The sequence below is a fragment of the Dromiciops gliroides genome, chromosome 1 (genome assembly GCF_019393635.1).
Source record: "Dromiciops gliroides isolate mDroGli1 chromosome 1, mDroGli1.pri, whole genome shotgun sequence".
Lineage (NCBI taxonomy): Eukaryota > Metazoa > Chordata > Mammalia > Microbiotheria > Microbiotheriidae > Dromiciops > Dromiciops gliroides.
In genome coordinates this window covers 108,147,613-108,166,515 of record NC_057861.1, presented here as the reverse complement: position 1 = coordinate 108,166,515, position 18,903 = coordinate 108,147,613, and the positions used below count along the sequence as shown (strand labels likewise).

At 39.9% G+C, this 18,903-nt stretch overlaps 1 protein-coding gene across 2 annotated transcripts in view; it reads left to right on the top strand.

Moving 5' to 3' along the window:
* NSMCE2 (NSE2 (MMS21) homolog, SMC5-SMC6 complex SUMO ligase) overlaps positions 1–15,877 on the top strand; it is a 246,366-nt gene extending 230,489 nt beyond the window's left edge. For both annotated transcript variants that reach the window (XM_043964840.1, XM_043964850.1), the window contains one exon: positions 15,518–15,877. In XM_043964840.1, the coding sequence (XP_043820775.1) occupies positions 15,518–15,644 (127 nt within the window). In that variant the 3' untranslated portion in view covers positions 15,645–15,877. The remainder of the gene's footprint in view (positions 1–15,517) is intronic.
* Positions 15,878–18,903: the final 3,026 nt, after the last annotated feature.

Genomic DNA, 18,903 nt, shown 5'->3' with positions numbered 1-18,903 from the left:
TAAAATTATTTTAAGTATCTTTTAAAATTATTTTAAGTTAAATTTTAATTTTTTTCAATTAACAAGTATTTTCTCTCTGTCATATGCACTGAGGAGGCAGGGCAGGAACCCTTGTAACAAATTTTAAAGTGCAAATAAACATGCTTAAAGTATTTCCATCATTTTGTAGATTAATGGGAATATTTGATGAACTGTCAAAAAAACTTAAGAAATGATTACAACTGGCAAAGATCTGAGAAAAAACATTGATGGGTAGCAAATTATTTTTATGTGTAATATTGATTTGGCAGGCTTTTATTTTTAAAAATGAAATTTTTTTTCTTCATTTATCAAGTATTTTTTCTCCTACTTCTTCCTCATCTTCTGGGAAAACAAAATAAATAAAAACAAACTCCTCATAATGAGTAAGCATAGTCAAGCAAAACAAAATTCTAAATTGTTCATGTGTGTCTTGGCAGAGCCAAGATAGTCAAGTAGCAGTAAGAAGTATATTGACTCTTCCCCATGGGCCACCACTTCCAGACAAATCTAGAAAACACACCAAAACAAACCCTGATTCAAAGAAACTCAAGCAAAAATCACAGTCATTTTTCCAGGCCAGGTCAGCATATGAAGATGAAAGTCTATGAACACTGACTGAGGCTGGGGTCTATCCAGGAGCCCACTGTGTAGAGCATTACAACAGAGAGAGATTGTGCACTTGGGCTGGAAGAGGTTCTAGAATCAGTGTAGAGGAACCTAAACTTGTGTAGGGTTTTAAGAACAGGTGCCCACTGGCAACTCTGTTACTCACTAGCCAGTTTGAGGTCATTGATCTATACTGAGGATGTGAGGGCCAAAATTTGATATATGGAGTGTTATTTGGGTGACTAGCCTTAATATTGGGGTCTCGAAGATATGAAGGACCCTTTTAGGTTTAACTTCCCCTCTGAACTGCCCTTTTTAGATATTTCTCCCAGGCCAATAAGAAAGGAGCCTCTAAGCTTTAGTTCACAAAAGGATCAGATTTTATTACTTGAGAATTAATTAAACAGCAAAGGTGAAACTAATAAAAATCAAAGATAAGGAAATAGGAAAATAGAAATACAGATGAATATTATTAACTCTAAACTTAACCTATGCAACCCCAGACTGATTTCCAGTTAAGATAGTTCAAAGGAATTTAGGGTTAACTCACCCAAGCCTGAACAGCCTGTCAGACCGAGAACCAACATGCACCACCTCAAGGGCCCAAGCAGAAAAAAGAATGAGAGCGAGCTCACATACTGGAAGTAGCCTGCCTCCCTTCTGGGAGCATTCAATCTCCCCTCCCCCAAAAGGGGAGGTCCCTCAAAAAGCTGCCTTCGTAACCTCGGGGTGGGCCAGGTGTGGCCCCTCCCAAATGAGTTAGCTAAAAATGGGAATATTAATCTTTACCCCAAATAATTTTTACCACAAGGACAAGTTCTGTACCTAGAGGATGCACTCCAGGTATAACAATTGTGGACTCCTGGGCTGAGTACTGAGAGGAGAGCAAGTTCAGAAACAACTGACAGCTCTGTGGAATGGGCCCACGTAGCAGAGTGGGATCTCAGTTTCAACTTCCAGCCCAATTTGAAACCTTCTGAGGAATAACTAGGGCAGGAGGATCATGCCAAACAAGAGCCCTCAGTTCTGTCCAAACCAACAGAGCTTTCCATAATAGCCGAGTCCAACAGTAGTCTACTGAAACTCCAAATGGGTCAAGCCCAAAGGTCTATCATTCAACCCAAACCCAAGTCAAGAACATGTAGAGCTCAGACCAAGGGGCAAGTCCGACATCAGGAAGTATGCTGGAAGAATAAACAAACAAATAAAGAATTCTGCCATAAATATGTTATAATGGTAGTTGTCCTTTGTTCTTGAAGAGGACCAAAATGATATTACTATGTTGGAGTCACGGTACAGTATGTCTGACTATGACTGATCAGACCAACTTGATCTCAGAAAGCTCTACCACAGGTTGGGCACAAATGCTCTACATGAACATTTGGAGTGGAGATGTCTCTAAATTTGTGTATCTCTCATTTCTTTCGAACTACTACAATTCTGCTTGGCTCATAAAGCACAGTGCCTTCTTTGATGTGTGCACAGTCATGCTGGGGCGCACCATGCTAGGCAGTCCTTTACCAGTGTCTAACATATCATGTAACTGATTCCAAAGTTCTTCAGACAGACCTTGAGAGTGTCCTTGTATTGCTTCTTCTGACTTCCATGTGAGTGTTTGCCTTGTGTGAGTTCTCCATAAAATAGTCTTTTAGACAAATGTACATTTGGCATTTGAACAACATGGTCAGCTCATCAGAGTTGCACTCTCTGTAGTGGAGTTTGAATACTTGGTAGTTCAGCTCAAGAAGGGACCTCAGTATCTGATACCTTATCTTGCCAGGTGATCTTCAGAATCTTCTTAAGACAGTTCAGATGTTGCAGTAAGCAAGCCAGCCATTGAGTGAAGCAGACAGTTTTTAGGGCACCTTTTCTAGCCCCTTTCTCATACCAAGAAGTGAGCCGTGCTGCCCTTAAAAGGGGCTGTTCAGACACCCCGGGGGCTGCTGAATCGCACTGCTTTTTCAGTCTGGTGAGAAGATGACCCTGTGGCCTGGACTGCCTGTGTGCAGGGTTGTGACTACAGCTCCGGGTGTATCTGCACCTGTTGCTTTGTCACTTGCCTGTCACCACAGGACTTTGAGATAGGTAAAAATGGTATGGGTGATGTCCTTTGATTTGTGCAGAAATTGAATTTAAGTGAGGCAGAGTTCTGTGAAGTTGTCAGCCTCACCCTCTCTTTCAGGGTCACTAGAGTTTTGTGGCAAGACACAGTCAAGATGACTGGTGATGGATGGGGATGCAGGGGTCTTTGTTGTCTAACCAAGCTCTAAGCACTCCACGGTGCTTGCTTCAGCCACCGTCATGGCCATTGGAACAAATTGTTGTCATCTGCCCATTCAGCCAGAGGGAAGTCTTTACATGCTTGCGTCAGACACCTCTCCAAGTCATGAAAGGGTTTAAATCCTTTGGTTGCCCTTAACCTGGTTTAGCCCATCTATGAAAAAGGTTTACCAGGGTGTGGCCACTGTGCATGTTACAGCTTCTTGGAGCCTCAGGCGAGAGTTGGGTGAATCAAGTGGGCACCAAAGGTGGAAAGCACCCCTGAAAAGAACCCAGAAACCCTCATATCAGAGGCACTAGTCTTCCCTGAACACATCCTACACCCCATGTTATAATGACAAGGATGTTCAAGACCTGAATTCAAAAGAAGAGAATGATTGTAAAACATAAACAATCAAAGGCTCAAAGAAAGACACAGGCTGTGTGCAGATTCAACTAGAATTCTTGGAAGAGTTGGATCAAGAGTATAAAAAAATGTTTTAAAAGGTTTTTATAAATGAATAAGGATTGTAGAAGGGGAAAAATGGAAAAGGAATAAAAGCTATGGAAGAAAGAATTGAAAGGGTATTAATAGCTTGGCACAGGAGGTACATGGAGACAGTGAGGTGGTTCAGTGGATAAAGCACTGGGCCTGGTTTCAGGAAGACCCGAGTTCAAATACTGCCTCAGATACTTACTGTCTGTGTGACCTTGGACAACTAACATAGCCTCTGTTTGCCCTAATCCACTAGAGAAGGAAATGGTAGACCACTCCAGTATCTTTGCTAAGAAAACCCCACAAAGAGTCGGAGGCAACTGAATGACTGAACAACAGCAACAATAGAGGTACAAAACTTTCCCCCAGGAACAGATCCCCTAAAAATTAGAATGGGTCAAATAAAAGCTAATGAGTCTATGAAACAAAAGCTAATATTAAAACAAAATCAAAACTCTCAAAAAATAGCACAGAATGTGAGGTATCTTATAGCACAAACTACTAAACCAGAAAACATTAAAGAGAGAAAATTTAAGAATCATTAGACTAGGAGCAGCTAGGTGGCGCAGTGGATAGAACACTGGCCCTGGAGTCAGGAGTACCTGAGTTCAAATCTGGCCTCAGACACTTAACACTTACTAGCTGTGTGACCCTGGGCAAGTCACTTAACCCCAATTGCCTCACTAAAAAATAAAAAATAAGAATCATTAGACTAAATGCCATGACACCAAAAAAAAAAGCTTAGATGCCATATTTCAAGAAATCTTTAAAAAACAAAACTGCCCAGACCTCTTAGAACCACAGAGCAAAATGGAAATAGGGGAAAAAAAGGCCGCCCTTCACTTCTTAAAAAAAAAAAACAAACCACAATGAAAACTCCCAGGAACATTATAGTTGAAATCTAGGGCACCCAGGTCAAAGGAAAAATATTGTAAGCACCCAGAAAGATTTCATATACTGAGGAGTCACGATCAAGATCACACACCATTTAGCAGCCAGTATTGTAAAAGAGAAGAGAACCTGGAATGTGGTATAGAAAAGGGATGTAGGCTTGGAATCAAGAATGATCTGTCCAACAAGAGTCAGCAGAATCCTACAGGAGACAGAATTGTCAGAGGCTCTTGATAGGAGTTCTTGATGGAAGTGCAAACATAGTAGCCAGAGGAAACCTAAAAAAGTAAACCGAACAGCCATGGTAGAGTAAATGATGATAAGCTGCTTATATTCTAATATGAGAGATGATAAGTGTATCTCCTCTGCACCTTATCATCAGGGGTCATAAAGGGAGTAGAATTAAACAGAAGGCCTGAGAGTGGTTCTATTATGTCTTCATCATCTTAAAAGAAAAATGTAAAGGAAAGAGAAGAATAATACACTGTGGGGAGATTATCTTTTGTGATCAAGTAGCAGTCTGTATAAACAAGGAGGAAGGGCTGGGGGAGTAAATGACATTTGAACAGCCCAGGCCAGCCATCTCTTCAGTCCTTACCTAGCTGTACTCCTCTGGACATCATGCTTCAGGAATCTCTTCATTCTATCCTAAAAGTTTACTTCAGCTCTGGAACTCTTACCTCATCAGTACCCTCTGATTGGAGGGTGGAGAGCAGAGAGTGTCTCCCAGAACTTCCATTTTTTTCCTCAGCAGTGTTTTAATTTTTTTCCAATTACATGTAAAGATAGCTTTCAACGTTCATTTTTATAAGATTTTGAGTTCCAAATTTTTCTCCCTCCCTTCCTTCCCCCTCCCAAGACATTAAGCAATCTGATATAGGTTATACGTGCACACTCCTGTTAAACAAATTTCCACATTAGTCATGTTGTGAAAGAAGAATCAGAACAAAAGGGAAAAACCACGAGAAAGAAAACACAAAACACACCAAAAAGATGAAAAAAGTATGCTTTTATCTGCTTTCAGACTCCATAGTTCTTTCTCTGAATATGTGTAGCATTTTTCATCATGAGTCTTTGGGAATTGTCTTTTATCATTGTGTTGCTGAGAAGAGCTAAGTCTATCATAGTCGATCATTACACAATGTTGCTGTTACTGTGTACAACGTTCTCCCAGTTCTGCTCACTTTATTCAGCATCAGTTCATTTAAATCTTTCCAGTTTTTTCTGAAATCCAGCTCATCGTTTCTTATAGCACAATAGTATTCCATTACATTCATATACCACAACTTGTTTAGCCATTCCCCAGTTGATGGGCATCCCCCCAATTTCCAACTCTTTGCCACCACAAAAAGAGTTGCTATAAATATTTTTGTATATGTGAGTCCCTTTCCCTTTTTTATGATCTCTTTGGCATATAGACCTAGTAGTGGTATTGCTGGGTCAAAGAGTATGAACAGTTTTATAGTCTTTTGGGCATAGTTCCAAATTTTTCTCCAGAGTGGTTGGATCAATTTATAACTCCACTAACAATGCATTAGTGTTCAGTTTTTCCACATCTTCTCCAACATTTATCATTTTCCTTCTTTGTCATGTTAGGCAATCTGATAGGTGTGAGGTGGTACTTCACAGAGTAGTTTGAATTTGCATTTCTCTAATCAATATTGATTGAGGGCATTTTTCATATTGCTGTAGAAAGCTTTAATTTCTTTATCTGAAAACTGCCTATTCATATCCTTTGACCATTTCTCAATTGGGGAATGACTTGTGTTCTTATAAATTTGATTCAGTTCTCTATATATTTGAGAAATGAGGTCTTTATCAGAAACACTGGTTGTAAAAGTTCCCAGCTTTCAGCTTTCCTTCTAATCTTGGTTGCATTGGTTTGGTTTGTGCAAAATCTTTTTAATTTAATGTAATCAAAATGATCCATTTTTCTGTGTACCTTTTGACCTTGCAATGCTATTACTAGCTTATATCTCAAAGAGATCAATGAAAGAAGAAAAGGACTCATATGTACAATAATACTAATAGCATCTCTTTTTGTTATGGCAAAAAAAAAAACAACCACTCAACTTCCAAGTAAAGAGTGCATTTGGGGCACTGCTGAACAAATTATGGTCTATGAATAATGTAATATTATGATATAACAAATGATGAAAGGGAAAGGTTCAGGGAACACTTGAAGGACTAATATGAACTGATGCATTATAAACTAAGAAGATCCAGAGATAAATGTATACAATGGTCTCAACATTATAAAGAAAAAGACTGAAAAAAATAAGAACAATAACCTATTATGACTCCAGAAGACTGGTTCTTGGAGGTGGGGTATTAAATGGAAGAAGAGAGGTGTCAAGATAATGGATGTGATAGATGAGATTTGGCAGATACTCAGGAGCCCACCTGAGTGGATTACTGGCTGATTTGACTGGATTAGTAGTTGACTAGATTCTAAGCACATCTGGCTGGTACTTGAGAGTGCTTAAGAAAGCTTGGTTCTCAGAATCTAAAAAAACTTTGAACTTCCGGCCCAATCAACCAACCAGCTTGAAGAACCTCCCCATTCTGGGAGGGGACAGGAAGGAGGAAAGGGGAGCCTGTGCGAGCAGCGCTGCCTTATTGGTTCCTGACTTGGTGGTAACAGCAAGGAAAGACAGAGAGGAGCTGAGGAAAGATAGGATTGCAAGATTGTAAGAAATCAAGATGGCGGAGAGGAAGCAGCAAGCTGCCTGAGCTCTCCTTCTGTTCCCTCAAAACAAACATTAAATCAAGCCTCTGGACGGATTCTGAAACTACAGAACCTGCAAAGAGACAGAGAGACACAGTCCTCCAACCAGAGATAATTTAGAAGACTTCAGGAAAAGGTTGGTCTGACTCGGGCAAAAGGGAGGCCCAGCGCAGGGCAGCAACCCAGCACCGAGGGGGTCGGGGCAAGTCAGCAGGAGCTGCGGGCCACAGCCAAACAACTGAGGCCCCTGGAACCTGGTTCAAAAATCTGGTGGCCAAGAAGGACAGTGGAAAAACCTACCAGCACCGGCCGAGAGGGCCACGAACGGCAGGATCAGACGCCGGGGTCTGGCGCCTGGCTGGCTGAGCACAATCAGACAGGAAGTGCAGGGCGGGGCATCTCTACACACCATAAAGGCCTCAGAGTAAAAGCCCGGTCACACAGCACCTATACACCTGCACAAGAAGCCCAAAACAGGGACCCTGGTGCCCCCAGAGCAGACCTCAACTTAAAGAATAAATAAATAAGCTGCAATAATGAGTAAGAAGCAAAAAAGAGCCCTCTCCATTGAGAGCTTCTGTATCAATAGGGAAGAAGCCAACACAAACTCAGATGAGGACAATAGCCTCAAATTGTCTACATCTGAAGCCTCACAAGGGAAGGTGAATTGGTAGCAAGAACAAAAAGCCTTCCTGGAAGAGCTCAAAAAGGATTTTAAAGATCAATTGCAAGAGGTAGAAGAAAAAATAGGGAGAGAAATGAAAGCAAAACAAAAAAACTATGAAAAAAGAATCAGCAGCTTGGAAAAGGAAGCTGAAGAAAACAAAGCCTTAAAAAATTCATTTGGCCAAATGGAAAAAAAGCTGCATAATCTCACTGAAGAAAACAATACCTTAAAAAATTCACTTAGCCAAATGGAAAAAAAGGTGCATAATCTCACTGAAGAAAACAATGCCTTAAAAATTAAAATTGGACAGTTGGAAGATAAGGAATCCATGAGACACCAAGAATCAGTCAAGCAGAATAAAAAAAATGAAAAAATAGAAGAAAATGTGAAATACCTCATTGGAAAGACAACTGATCTGGAAAACAGATCGAGGAGAGACACTTTGAGAATCATTGGACTGCCTGAAAGCCATGACCAGAAAAAGAATCTAGACACCATATTCCAGGAAATTATTAAGGAGAACTGCCCTGATATCATAGAATCAGAGGATAAAATCATCATTGAAAGAATCCACCGATCACCTCCTGAAAGAGACCCCAAAAGGAAAACTCCAAGGAATATTGTAGCCAAATTCCAGAATTATCAGGTGAAGGAGAAAATACTCCAAGCAGCCAGAAAGAAGCAATTGAAATATCATGGAGCCACAGTCAGGATTGCTCAGGACCTGGCAGCTTCAACATTAAAGGACCGCAAGGCTTGGAATATGATATTCCGGAAGGCAAAGGAGCTTGGATTGCAGCTGAGAATCTATTACCCAGCAAAAATGTGCATTTTCTTTCAGGGGAAAAGATGGACATTTAATGACATTGGGGACTTTCAATCTTTCCTGGTGAAAAGACCAGAACTGAATAGAAAATTTGATCTCAACATACAAGACTCAAGTTTAAAAAGGTAAACAGAGGAGGGGAAAAGGTTACCCTATTAGGTTAAACTGTTTATATCCCTGCATGGGAAGATAATACTCATAACTCTTAAGAACTGTAAATGTATTTGGGCAGAGAGAAGGACTTTACACAGAGGGTATAAATATAAATTGTCTTTGATGTGATGATACAAAAAAAAAAATTAAAGGGTTAAAAGGGGAGTCTTTGGGGAGGAGAGGAAAGGGGAGGTGGAAGGGAATGAATTATATCATATGCAGAGGTGAAAAAAAAGCCTATTACAATAGGGGGAAAGAAAAGAGGGGTGAACATTGTTTCAACCCTATTCTCATTAGATTTGATTCAAAGAGGGAATAACATACGTTCATTGGGATAAAGAAACTTAACTCACTATTTAGGGAAGCAAAAGGGGAAGCAAAAGGGGAAGGGAAAGGGGGGGACTGATAGAAGGGAGGACAAAAGCAAGGGAGAAAAGGGTAAAGAAAAGAGAGGGGGTGATAAAAAGGGAGGGCAGATTGGGGGAGGCAGGGGTAAGAAGTAAAACGTCGGTGAGGAGGAATAGGGTGAAAGAAGGGGGGAAAAGTACAAAGGGGGTAAATAGAATGGAGGGGAATAGACAGTCAGTAATAATAACTGTGAATGTGAATGGGATGAACTCTGCTATAAAATGGAAGTGAATTGCAGAGTGGATTAAAAACCAGAATCCTACAATATGCTGTTTACAAGAAACACATTTGAAGCAGAGAGATACACACAGAGTAAAGGTAAAAGGCTGGAGCAGAATATATTATGCCTCAGCTAAAGTAAAAAAGGCAGGGGTAGCAATCCTTATCTCAGACAAAGTGCAGGCAAAAATAGATCTCATTAAAAGAGATAAGGAAGGAAATTACATCTTGCTTAAAGGTACTATAGATAATGAAGTAATATCAATATTGAATATGTATGCGCCAAGTGGTATAGCATCCAAGTTCTTAGAGGAGAAGTTAAATGAGTTACAAGAGGAATTAGATAGTAATACTATACTAGTGGGGTATCTGAATCTCCCCCTCTCAGAATTAGATAAATCTAGCCAAAAAATAAATAAGAAAGAAGTGAAAGAGGTGAATAGGTTACTAGAAAAGTTAGACATGATAGATGTCTGGAGAAAATTGAATGGGGATATAAAGGAATATACCTTTTTCTCAGCAGTACATGGCACATTTTCAAAAATTGACCATGTATTAGGGCACAAAAACATCATAGTCAAATGTAGAAAGGCAGAAATAGTAAATGCATCCTTCTCAGATCATGATACAATAAAAATTACATGTAAGAAAGAGCCAGGGAAAAGTAGAATGAAAATCAATTGGAAACTAAATAATTTCATTCTAAAGAATGAATGGGCCAAACAAGAAATCATAGAAACAATCAATAACTTTATCCAAGAGAATGACAATAATGAGACAACATACCAAAATCTATGGGATGCAGCCAAAGCAGTGCTTAGGGGAAAATTTATAGCTCTAAATGCTTACATGAATAAGAAAGAGAAAGAGGAGATTAATGAATTGGGCATGCAACTTAAAAAGCTAGAAAAAGAACAAATTAGAAATCCCCAATTAGACACTAAATTAGAGATCCTGAAAATTAAAGGAGAAATTAATAAGATTGAAAGCAAAAAAACTATAGAATTAATCAGTAAAACTAAGAGCTGGTTTTATGAAAAAACCAATAAAAAAGATTGTAAGAAATCTGTTCTCAGTCTTTCTCTTTCTATATTTCAATAAACCCTTAAAAATCTAAACTGGTTTTATCAGTGATTTTAGTCAGTTTCCCTCAAAACTGAGGGAACAGATTAGAACCCACATTCAGAATTTTAAATTACGCAGAGGGATAGCTATAACTGCTCCAAAAAGGGAGAAAAATCATTAAAGAAATAAAGAGAGCAAAAGGATATTCAGAAGGGAACATAGACAAGCAGGGCAGTGTTGGAACTACCCTGTACCCATAGTCAAAAACAAAGAATAGACAAACTTTACATAAGTATAGTTTCATGCTTTGATTATCGAAATGTTCATATGTGTTGATGTTTATTAATTTCATTATAAACAATTATCTTCCAAATGAGTAGTCTAGTTGAGAGGTAATGAGGATTTGAAATAAGGTGACAACTGTTAATAGCGAAATGGGGTCAATAGAACAAGACATTTGAAATAGAAATAGCCAGACTTGGCAGCTGATAGGATTTGGGAGGAAATTGAGTTTAAGGTATGAGCAAGATATCCTAAGTGGCTGTAGTAGAGCTTAAATGAGAGAAAACCTATGCAAAAGTACTTTGTAACCAAACAGGACTATAAAATCTCACCTGTTATTAATGTTATTTTGCAAAGATAGTCATGTTTCATATGATATTGAGGAGGAAACAGCATTTCACAAGGAGTTGATAACCACACCAAATTTCAGTGAAACATCCAGAATCTCTCCAGGATTTCTTCTTAAGGTAGTGATTCATGGGATGACGGTTTTAACCTCATAAGCATATGTCCAAGTGTTCAGTCATGATGAGACGTTGTGTTCTCCATGTTTGAACTGACTAGCATCCAATTTGGGATGTCTTACATTTCTTTTTCCTGGCGTGTTCTAATTAAACTTTGATGAATTAGAGTGACAGGTACACTGTGTTTGGGGGCACTGGCTGAGTCACAAAGGTTCAATTTATGAGACCTTTTTGATACTCTGCAGTGGCTTTGGAGAAGAACAAAACATATGAGACTTAAGCCCTAATTCTGTTTTAATGGAATTTTCAGTTTGATTCCACAAATATTAAGTGCCTGGTGTGTTCAGGGCCTTGAGGTATATATCATCTTGCTATATGCAAAGTTCATGTTAAACATGGTCCCTGACCAAAGACAAAAAAAAAAAAAAACAACAAAAACCCAGTCCATACCATTGAGAAGTTTAAATTTGTATATGGGGGAGGTAGGCAGGGAGAAGAGGAGGAGAAGAGTAGGCAAATACAAAATATATGGAAAGTAAATTTGGGGATAAAGTGGCAAGTGTTGGGAAATTGAAGAAAGGTTTCATATAGTAGGTATCACTTGAAGTAAGCTTTGAATGGAGTCAAGAATTCCAAGAGACAGATGTGAGGAGGGAGCACTTTCCAGACGTGGGGGACAACTTAGGCAAAGACTGAAGGCCAGGGGTGGAATGTCATGTATAGGGAATAATGAGTAGACCAATTGGAAGTGTTTTAGAGTACAGGAAGGGAGGAGTGAGAAATAACTCCCGAAAAGATAAGATGGAGGCAGACTGTGACATGCATTAAGTGCTAGAGTAGTTTGTGTTTTATTCTAGAGATGCTATTGAAGGATGGTACTGAAGCTTCTTGAGAGAGCAGCATGGTTAGAACTGTGCTTTAGGAGTATCATTTTAGCTGTGGACTTATAATAACAGACAGGGGAGGTACTGAAAGCAAGGAGACCGATTGGGATATTCTTGAGTTGTTCAGGCAAAAGATGCCGAGTGCTGGAACTAGTAGGTTGGTGGCTGACTAAGGAGATGGCAAAAAATGCAAGTGATGGTGTAGAGATAGGGCTGTCCCACCTGGGAAAATGATTGGATGTGGGGATATAAAAGAGAAGGAAGAGTCAAGCTTGACCCTGAGGTGACACACTTGTATTATTAGAAGGATGGTGGTATTCTCAACAGGAATTAGGAAGTGAAGATGGAGGAAGTTCAATTCCATTTTAGGCACGATGACCTTGAGGTGCCTGTGGGGCATTCAGGTGGAGATGTGCAGCAGGCAATTGGAGACAGATTTCTGGAATTCCAACAAGAGAAGAGAGAGTGATATGTACCTTTGAAAGCCATCTGCACAGAGCTTTTGAACTTCTGGGGCTGGTGAGAATACACAGAAAAAGTAGAGCAAGAGAAGAGGGCTTGGGAGAAGATCCTGAAGGTCAATCCATGCCTAGCAGGATTGGTGGACCATGGATTATAATTCAACCCCGAGGAACAGTCAGGGAGGGAGGAGGAGAACCAGGATGAAGCATGGTCACTAAAACCGAGGGAGAAGAGGATACACAGAAAGAGAGAAGAATGGTCGGCCATGTCAGAAGCTTCAGAGACGTCAAGAAGGATGAAGACCGAGAGACGTCCAGTTCAGAGATTTTTGATGATGTTGTTGAGAGCAGGCTCAGTTGAATGATGGTAAAAAAAGTCAGCTTATACTAAGCTGAAAATGAGTGGGAGGTGAGGAAATGGAAACGACAAATATAGATAATATTTACTAGGAGTTAAGTTATGAAAAGGAGAGAAATAGAAGTGAATGTCATCGTCAAATAGAGTTTTTTAAGACTATAGGAGATTGAAACATTTGTAGGTAGTAGCAGGAAAGGAGCTAGTGTTTAAAGAGAGATTGGATCTGGGGGAGAAGAGGGGTGGGCAGGAAGCAAATGATGGGAGGAACAAGCTCCCAGAAGAAAGAGCGTGTAGAGCAGAGAGCTGCCCTTGGCAAAGAGAAAGGGGAATGATAGAGAGAGAATTTAAGTTGTGCCACTGCAGAGAAGAGCAAGCTCATTACAGACTGACCTTCATTTTTATTGGTATTCTTTGAAACTCTCTGCTCTGCCACTTTACTAGGCCTTAAACACAGGCAAGTCACTTAACCTCTCTGAAACTCAGTTTCCTTATTTATAAAATGAGAATCATTCATTACCTCTCTCCAAGAGAGGTTTGGAAAAAAACCTTTTCCTCTTCCTAATCCCTCCCCTTTTTTAAAAAAGGGAACAAACTCAGAATCAGTTGTCCCTTTATATGCCTATTAGACAGATTACTCACAGTAGAGATAAAAGGAGACTTATACTGCTTTCTCAATTTTTTGTTACTTCATTAACCATGAATTGATCTTTATTTAAGAGTGAAGATGTGCATAATAGAGTAACTCACTATGCCTATCATGAGGCCTCAAACCCCACTAGTTGACGCTGTGATTCCATCTCTTTCCTTTTGTTGCTTTTTGGATAATACATTTAAATCCTAAGGGCTTCAGGAGCTTCTAGTTTTTAGTCAGACTGTGCACAGCCAGATTCTGGTGCCCAGGTTGGCTCTGACCTGGGCACTCCTTAAGTCCCACAAACCCACTAGACAGCTCTTTGCCCAAATGGAATGTTCTGTCCTCCAAAGCCGGTCGTCTCAGAGTCCTAAACTATGATGACACGAGGGCTTAAGGTAGGGAACTGACACACCTGACTAGCTCACCAGGGTGTTGTAGGGATTAATGGACTAATGCCCATAAAATGTTCTCTGTGCTATTACTCTGGAGGTGGGAGTGCCCTTGTCCATGGTGTGATGGTGTCATTTAGTAAAAAGCATCTTGAAGGAGTTGTTTCTTCCATGATTTATGGGGTTTTGTTTGTCAGTTTGCTGAGAAGAGAACTTAGTTGAATTTGTATAAGTAAAGTAACATCAAAGTCTTTTTCTCCCCTTGTTCTGAGAGTTTCATCTTAAATATTGTGACTTTTCCCCTAATAAGTACACCTCTTTACACTTAGCCAAAATAAAACTAATTTTCTGTGTGGTTGAATCCATGGGTTGTTCTCAGAATGTTGTTTCACTCATTGAAACCATATTATGTCATCAGGAGGTATTCACCACCTCTCAGTCCACTTCCCTATCCAAAATATTACTCATTGTCTAGATCATTGAGGTATATGCACCATGCTGTATGTAGGAGAAAGAAGAATAAACTCACATTTAACTATCAGATTTCTATTTTCAGAGAACTTTTCTCACAACAGTCCTGTGAAGTAGTTAGTGAAAGTATTATTGTCCTCATTTTACATAGGACAAATCTAAGGTCCAAGGTCAAGCATATACTGAATTGCAGAACTGAGACTAGAACAGAGGCATTTCTGACTCCACATCCCTAGTTCTTTTCATTACTTCACACTGTGAAGCAGATACTTGTCTCTTTCCATTCCCAGTCACGAGCTGGTCTCTAGGTTAATTTATGAAATGTCTCATTCTAGTGTCTATTATGACAGGGATTTTCTTTAGGTTTCTTAGAGTTCTAATCCCAGAGATTCCTACACTTACTATTCCATTTTACCAAAGTGTTGACCCGTGGGAACTTTGAATTGTCCAACTGGTGAAGCCATTCTGTTCTTCTGCCTTTCTAAATCTCTCAAACTGCTCTGAGTGGGCATCTTTTACGTGCTTAGAGCTCCTGTTATGATTATTTCTGTATTTGTCTTATCCTCCTTTGAGAGCAGGAACTGTGTCTTGTTTCATCTTTCTGTCTCACCTAGCACAATGCATTCCATGAAATAGGTGTTTAATAAAGGTTTATTGAATTGAATACCTAAAGAGAGACTTTGAGCTTTTGGATTTTCTGTCTGCAACATTTTTTAAAATGAGAAATGCATTATGATGAATCACTGAAAATATGTTGATCTAGGGATAAAACATCATTAAATACTCTGGGGATAGCCCTGCTATTCTATGGGAGAAATGCAGTTGAGATAAGACAGTTTGTGTCTTCGTGGAGCTTACAGACCACTAGGAAGAGAGAACTATTAATATACATTCTTATATTTTAAGCATATTAGACTGTTCCAAAATACAGTGCCAGATGAAGACAGTTGCTGTTAGAATGGAAAGAACAACCCTCTGCTTTTAGATGCTTTTAGAACTCCCATCTAAACAGTACCAGGCAGATGGGCGTCTTTCCTGTTTTTAAAGACTTCAAGCTTCTTTTGGCAATACAGACTCATTGTAAAATTTAAATATTAGATAAGTTTACAATAGAAACACTAACGGCAGGTCTGTTTGCCTCCAATACTTATGTGATATTGCTATTATAATCAGTTAATATGGAGTATAGAACCTCTGGATTAATTGGATTTGTTGTTGTTTTTCCTCTCTGACAGCTGCCCCAAAGTTGGCTGTAGTCATGCAGATGTAAAGCTGACAGATCTTGTGCAAGATGTAGTACTCAGAAAAGCCATCGAAAACCACAGAAGAATGGCTGACAGTCAGAAAAAACTGAGCCACTAGGCAATGCAGATGTCTACAGCTCGTGTGCCCTTGTGAGAAGGAAAGTCTTTCAGTGTCTGTTGGGATCACTTGCTTGTTATTGTGGGGTCACCAGAACAGGTTGCTTACTCTGTTTCATTTGCAGGTATAATTAAAGGTTTCAAACATAATCAAAAGTATTTTTAACTGCCAAGAAACAACTTTCATTAAAATTTTTCCTCTTTAAAACTTTTTATTTGTTAAATAAAATGATTCTCTGGAACTTATTTCTCTGTGGTTCTCTTATTTGGTGATTTTTTTTCAAAAGATGTAGACATCTACATAAATGGCTTTTTGTATTTAGCAATATTTAGCTAGGCTGTACTGTGCCTTCTAATCCCTCATCCCCTCAGTTCTTTCACATCACCCTTGTGCTGACTATTCTCTCCTCCCTTCTACTTCCTGACCTCCTAGTCTCTTGACCCCATTTCATCTCTACACTGTCCTCTTCTTTCAAGTCACTTCCCCCTTCTCATATTAAAGATCTTGCCCTCCCACTATCATCTCAGCCTTTACTCTTACTCTGCTTGCTGCTGAACAAAGCTGGAAAAAAACCATGCCAAGTAGATCCATTACAAATGTATGTTATATAATCTCAACTGAGTCCTTACTGCTGCTAGGCAGTCCTTTATACCTGCCAAATCTATTCTTTATCACACTCACTACTGCAGCTTTTCCAGATCTTTTTATCTTGCCCTAAACCTCCCCTACCTCCCTGCCTTTCACCCTTTCAGCTCAGAACTTTGCCTCATTTCACTGAAACAACTGAGGCTATTTACCAAGCTTCCTCTTATCTCCTCCTCCCCATCTCACATCACTCAAATGTCTTCTGCCACTACTTCCTGCTTCACCCGTTTCTCTCGGAAAGGTGGCTCTTCTCTTTGTCAGGACCAACCCTTTTTCATGCCCAAGTGATCCCATTCCACCCCATCTCTCTAGGAGATTTCCCCCTCTGTCATCCTTCTCTCCCACTAATCTTCATTTGCTCCCTCTCTACCATCTGCTTCCTTACCACCTACAAATGCCCATGTCTAATGGCCTTTTCTCAGTCCTGATCATTGACCTCTCTGTACCCACTTCTTCTCTCCCTCTTTACTATGTCCTGTGATCTCATCAGCTCCAAGAGATTCAATTATCACCTCCATACAGATGATTTCTGGTTCTACTTAATTCTGCCTGAATCTCTCCCCTGACCTCCATTCTCAAATCTCCAACGAACTATTCTACATCTCAAAGTGAATATCTTGTAGATATCTTCAACTCAAAATGTCCAAAAGTGAACTCATTGTTCCCCCCAAATCCTCCCCTCTTCCACCCATCTGGAGAAAGTACTACTGTCCTCCCAGTCACTCACAACTCAACTCCTCATTCTCTTACCTCATCCTGTTCAATATTGGATCAATACTATCTATCCTGTCTCTCCTACTCTGACACTTCGACCTCTGAGAAGCAGGCCCTCATTGCTTCACACCTGGACATTGCAGTAGCCTGCTGTTTGGTCTGCTTGCCACAAGTCTCTCCCCACTCCAGTCTACCCTCCTTTCAGCTTTCAAATTGCTCTTTTTTTTTTTTTTTAGTGAGGCGATTGGGGTTAAGTGACTTGCCCAGGGTCACACAGCTAGTAAGTGTTAAGTGTCTGAGGTCGGATTTGAACTCAGGTACTCCTGACTCAAGGGCTGGTGCTCTATCCACTGTACCACCTAGCTGCCCCACTCTTCCTTTTTTTTTTCCCTCTTTTTTTTAAATTTTTTTTTTTGCAGGGCAATGAGGGTTAAGTGACTTGCCCAGGGTCACACAGCTAGTAAGTATCAAGTGTCTGAGGCTGGATTTGAACTCAGGTCCTCCTGAATCCAAGGCCAGTGCTTTATCCAGTGCACCACCTAGATGCCCCTTTTTTTCCCTCTCTTTTTAAGATTTATTTAATATTTTATTTTTTCCCCAGTTACATGTAAAAACCATTTTTGAACATTTGTTATTTTAGATTTTGAGTTCCAAATTCTCTTCTTCCTCTCTCCCTTCCCCCTTCATTGAGAAGACAAGCAATTTAATATAGGTTATCCATGTGAAATCATGCAAAACTTATTTCCATATTAGTCCTGTTGTGAAAGAAAATGCACACACACACACACACACACACACACACACACACACAATAGCCCACAAGAAAAATAAAGGGAAAAAATATACTTCAATCTGCATTCTGACTTATTAGGTTTTTTTTGTTTGTTTTTTTTGTTTTTTAAGTGAGGCAATTGGGGTTAAGTGACTTGCCCAGGGTCACACAGCTAGTAAGTGTTAAGTGTCTGAGGTCGGATTTGAACTCAGGTCCTCCTGAATCCAGGGCTGGTGCTCTATCCACTGCACCACCTAGCTGCCCTGGCTTATTAGTTCTTTCTCTGGAGATAGATAGCTTTGTTCATCATGAGTCCTTTGGCATCTTGGATCATAGTATTGCTGGGAATTGCGAAGTCATTCATAGTTGATCATCGGACAATATTGTGTTCTCCTGATTCTGCTCATTTGACTTTGCATTGGTTCACGTGAGTCTTTCCAGGTTTTTCTGAGAGTGTTCTGCTCATCATTTCTTATAGTACAGTAGTATTCCATCACAATCATATATGACAACTTGTTCGGCCATTCCCCAGGTGATGGGTATCCCCTCAATTTCCGATTCTTTGCCCACCACTAAAAGAGCTGCTATCAGTATTTTTGTACAAGTAGATCCTTTTCCTTTTTGTTTTTTATCTCTTTGAGATACAGACCTAGTAGTGGCAAATTTCTCTAAAGCACAGGTTTGAGCATGTCAGCCCCTTTCCTGCTAAATCAACTCCTGTGGCTCCATTCCAGGATCAAATCCTCTGGCTCTTTGAGTCCCCCGTGACCAGGATCCTTCCTACTTTTCCAGTCTTCTTACATATTATGCCACTCCATGTACTCTGTGGTCCAGTAACTCTGGCCTCCTTACTGTTCTCTGGACATTTTCACTGGCTCTCCCCCGATACCTGTAGTTCTCTCCCTCCTCATCTTTACCTTCTGGTTTCCCTGATTTCTCTCAGGTTCCAGCTAAAATTCCACCTTCTGCAAGAAGCCTTTCCCAAGCCCCCTTAATGCTAATGCCTTCCCTCAGTCGACTATTCTGATTTATCCTGTTTATATCTTGTTTGTACGTAGTTGCTTGAATGTCATCTCCCCCATTAGACTGTGAGCTCCTTGAGAAAAGAGACAGGTTTTTGCTTCTTTT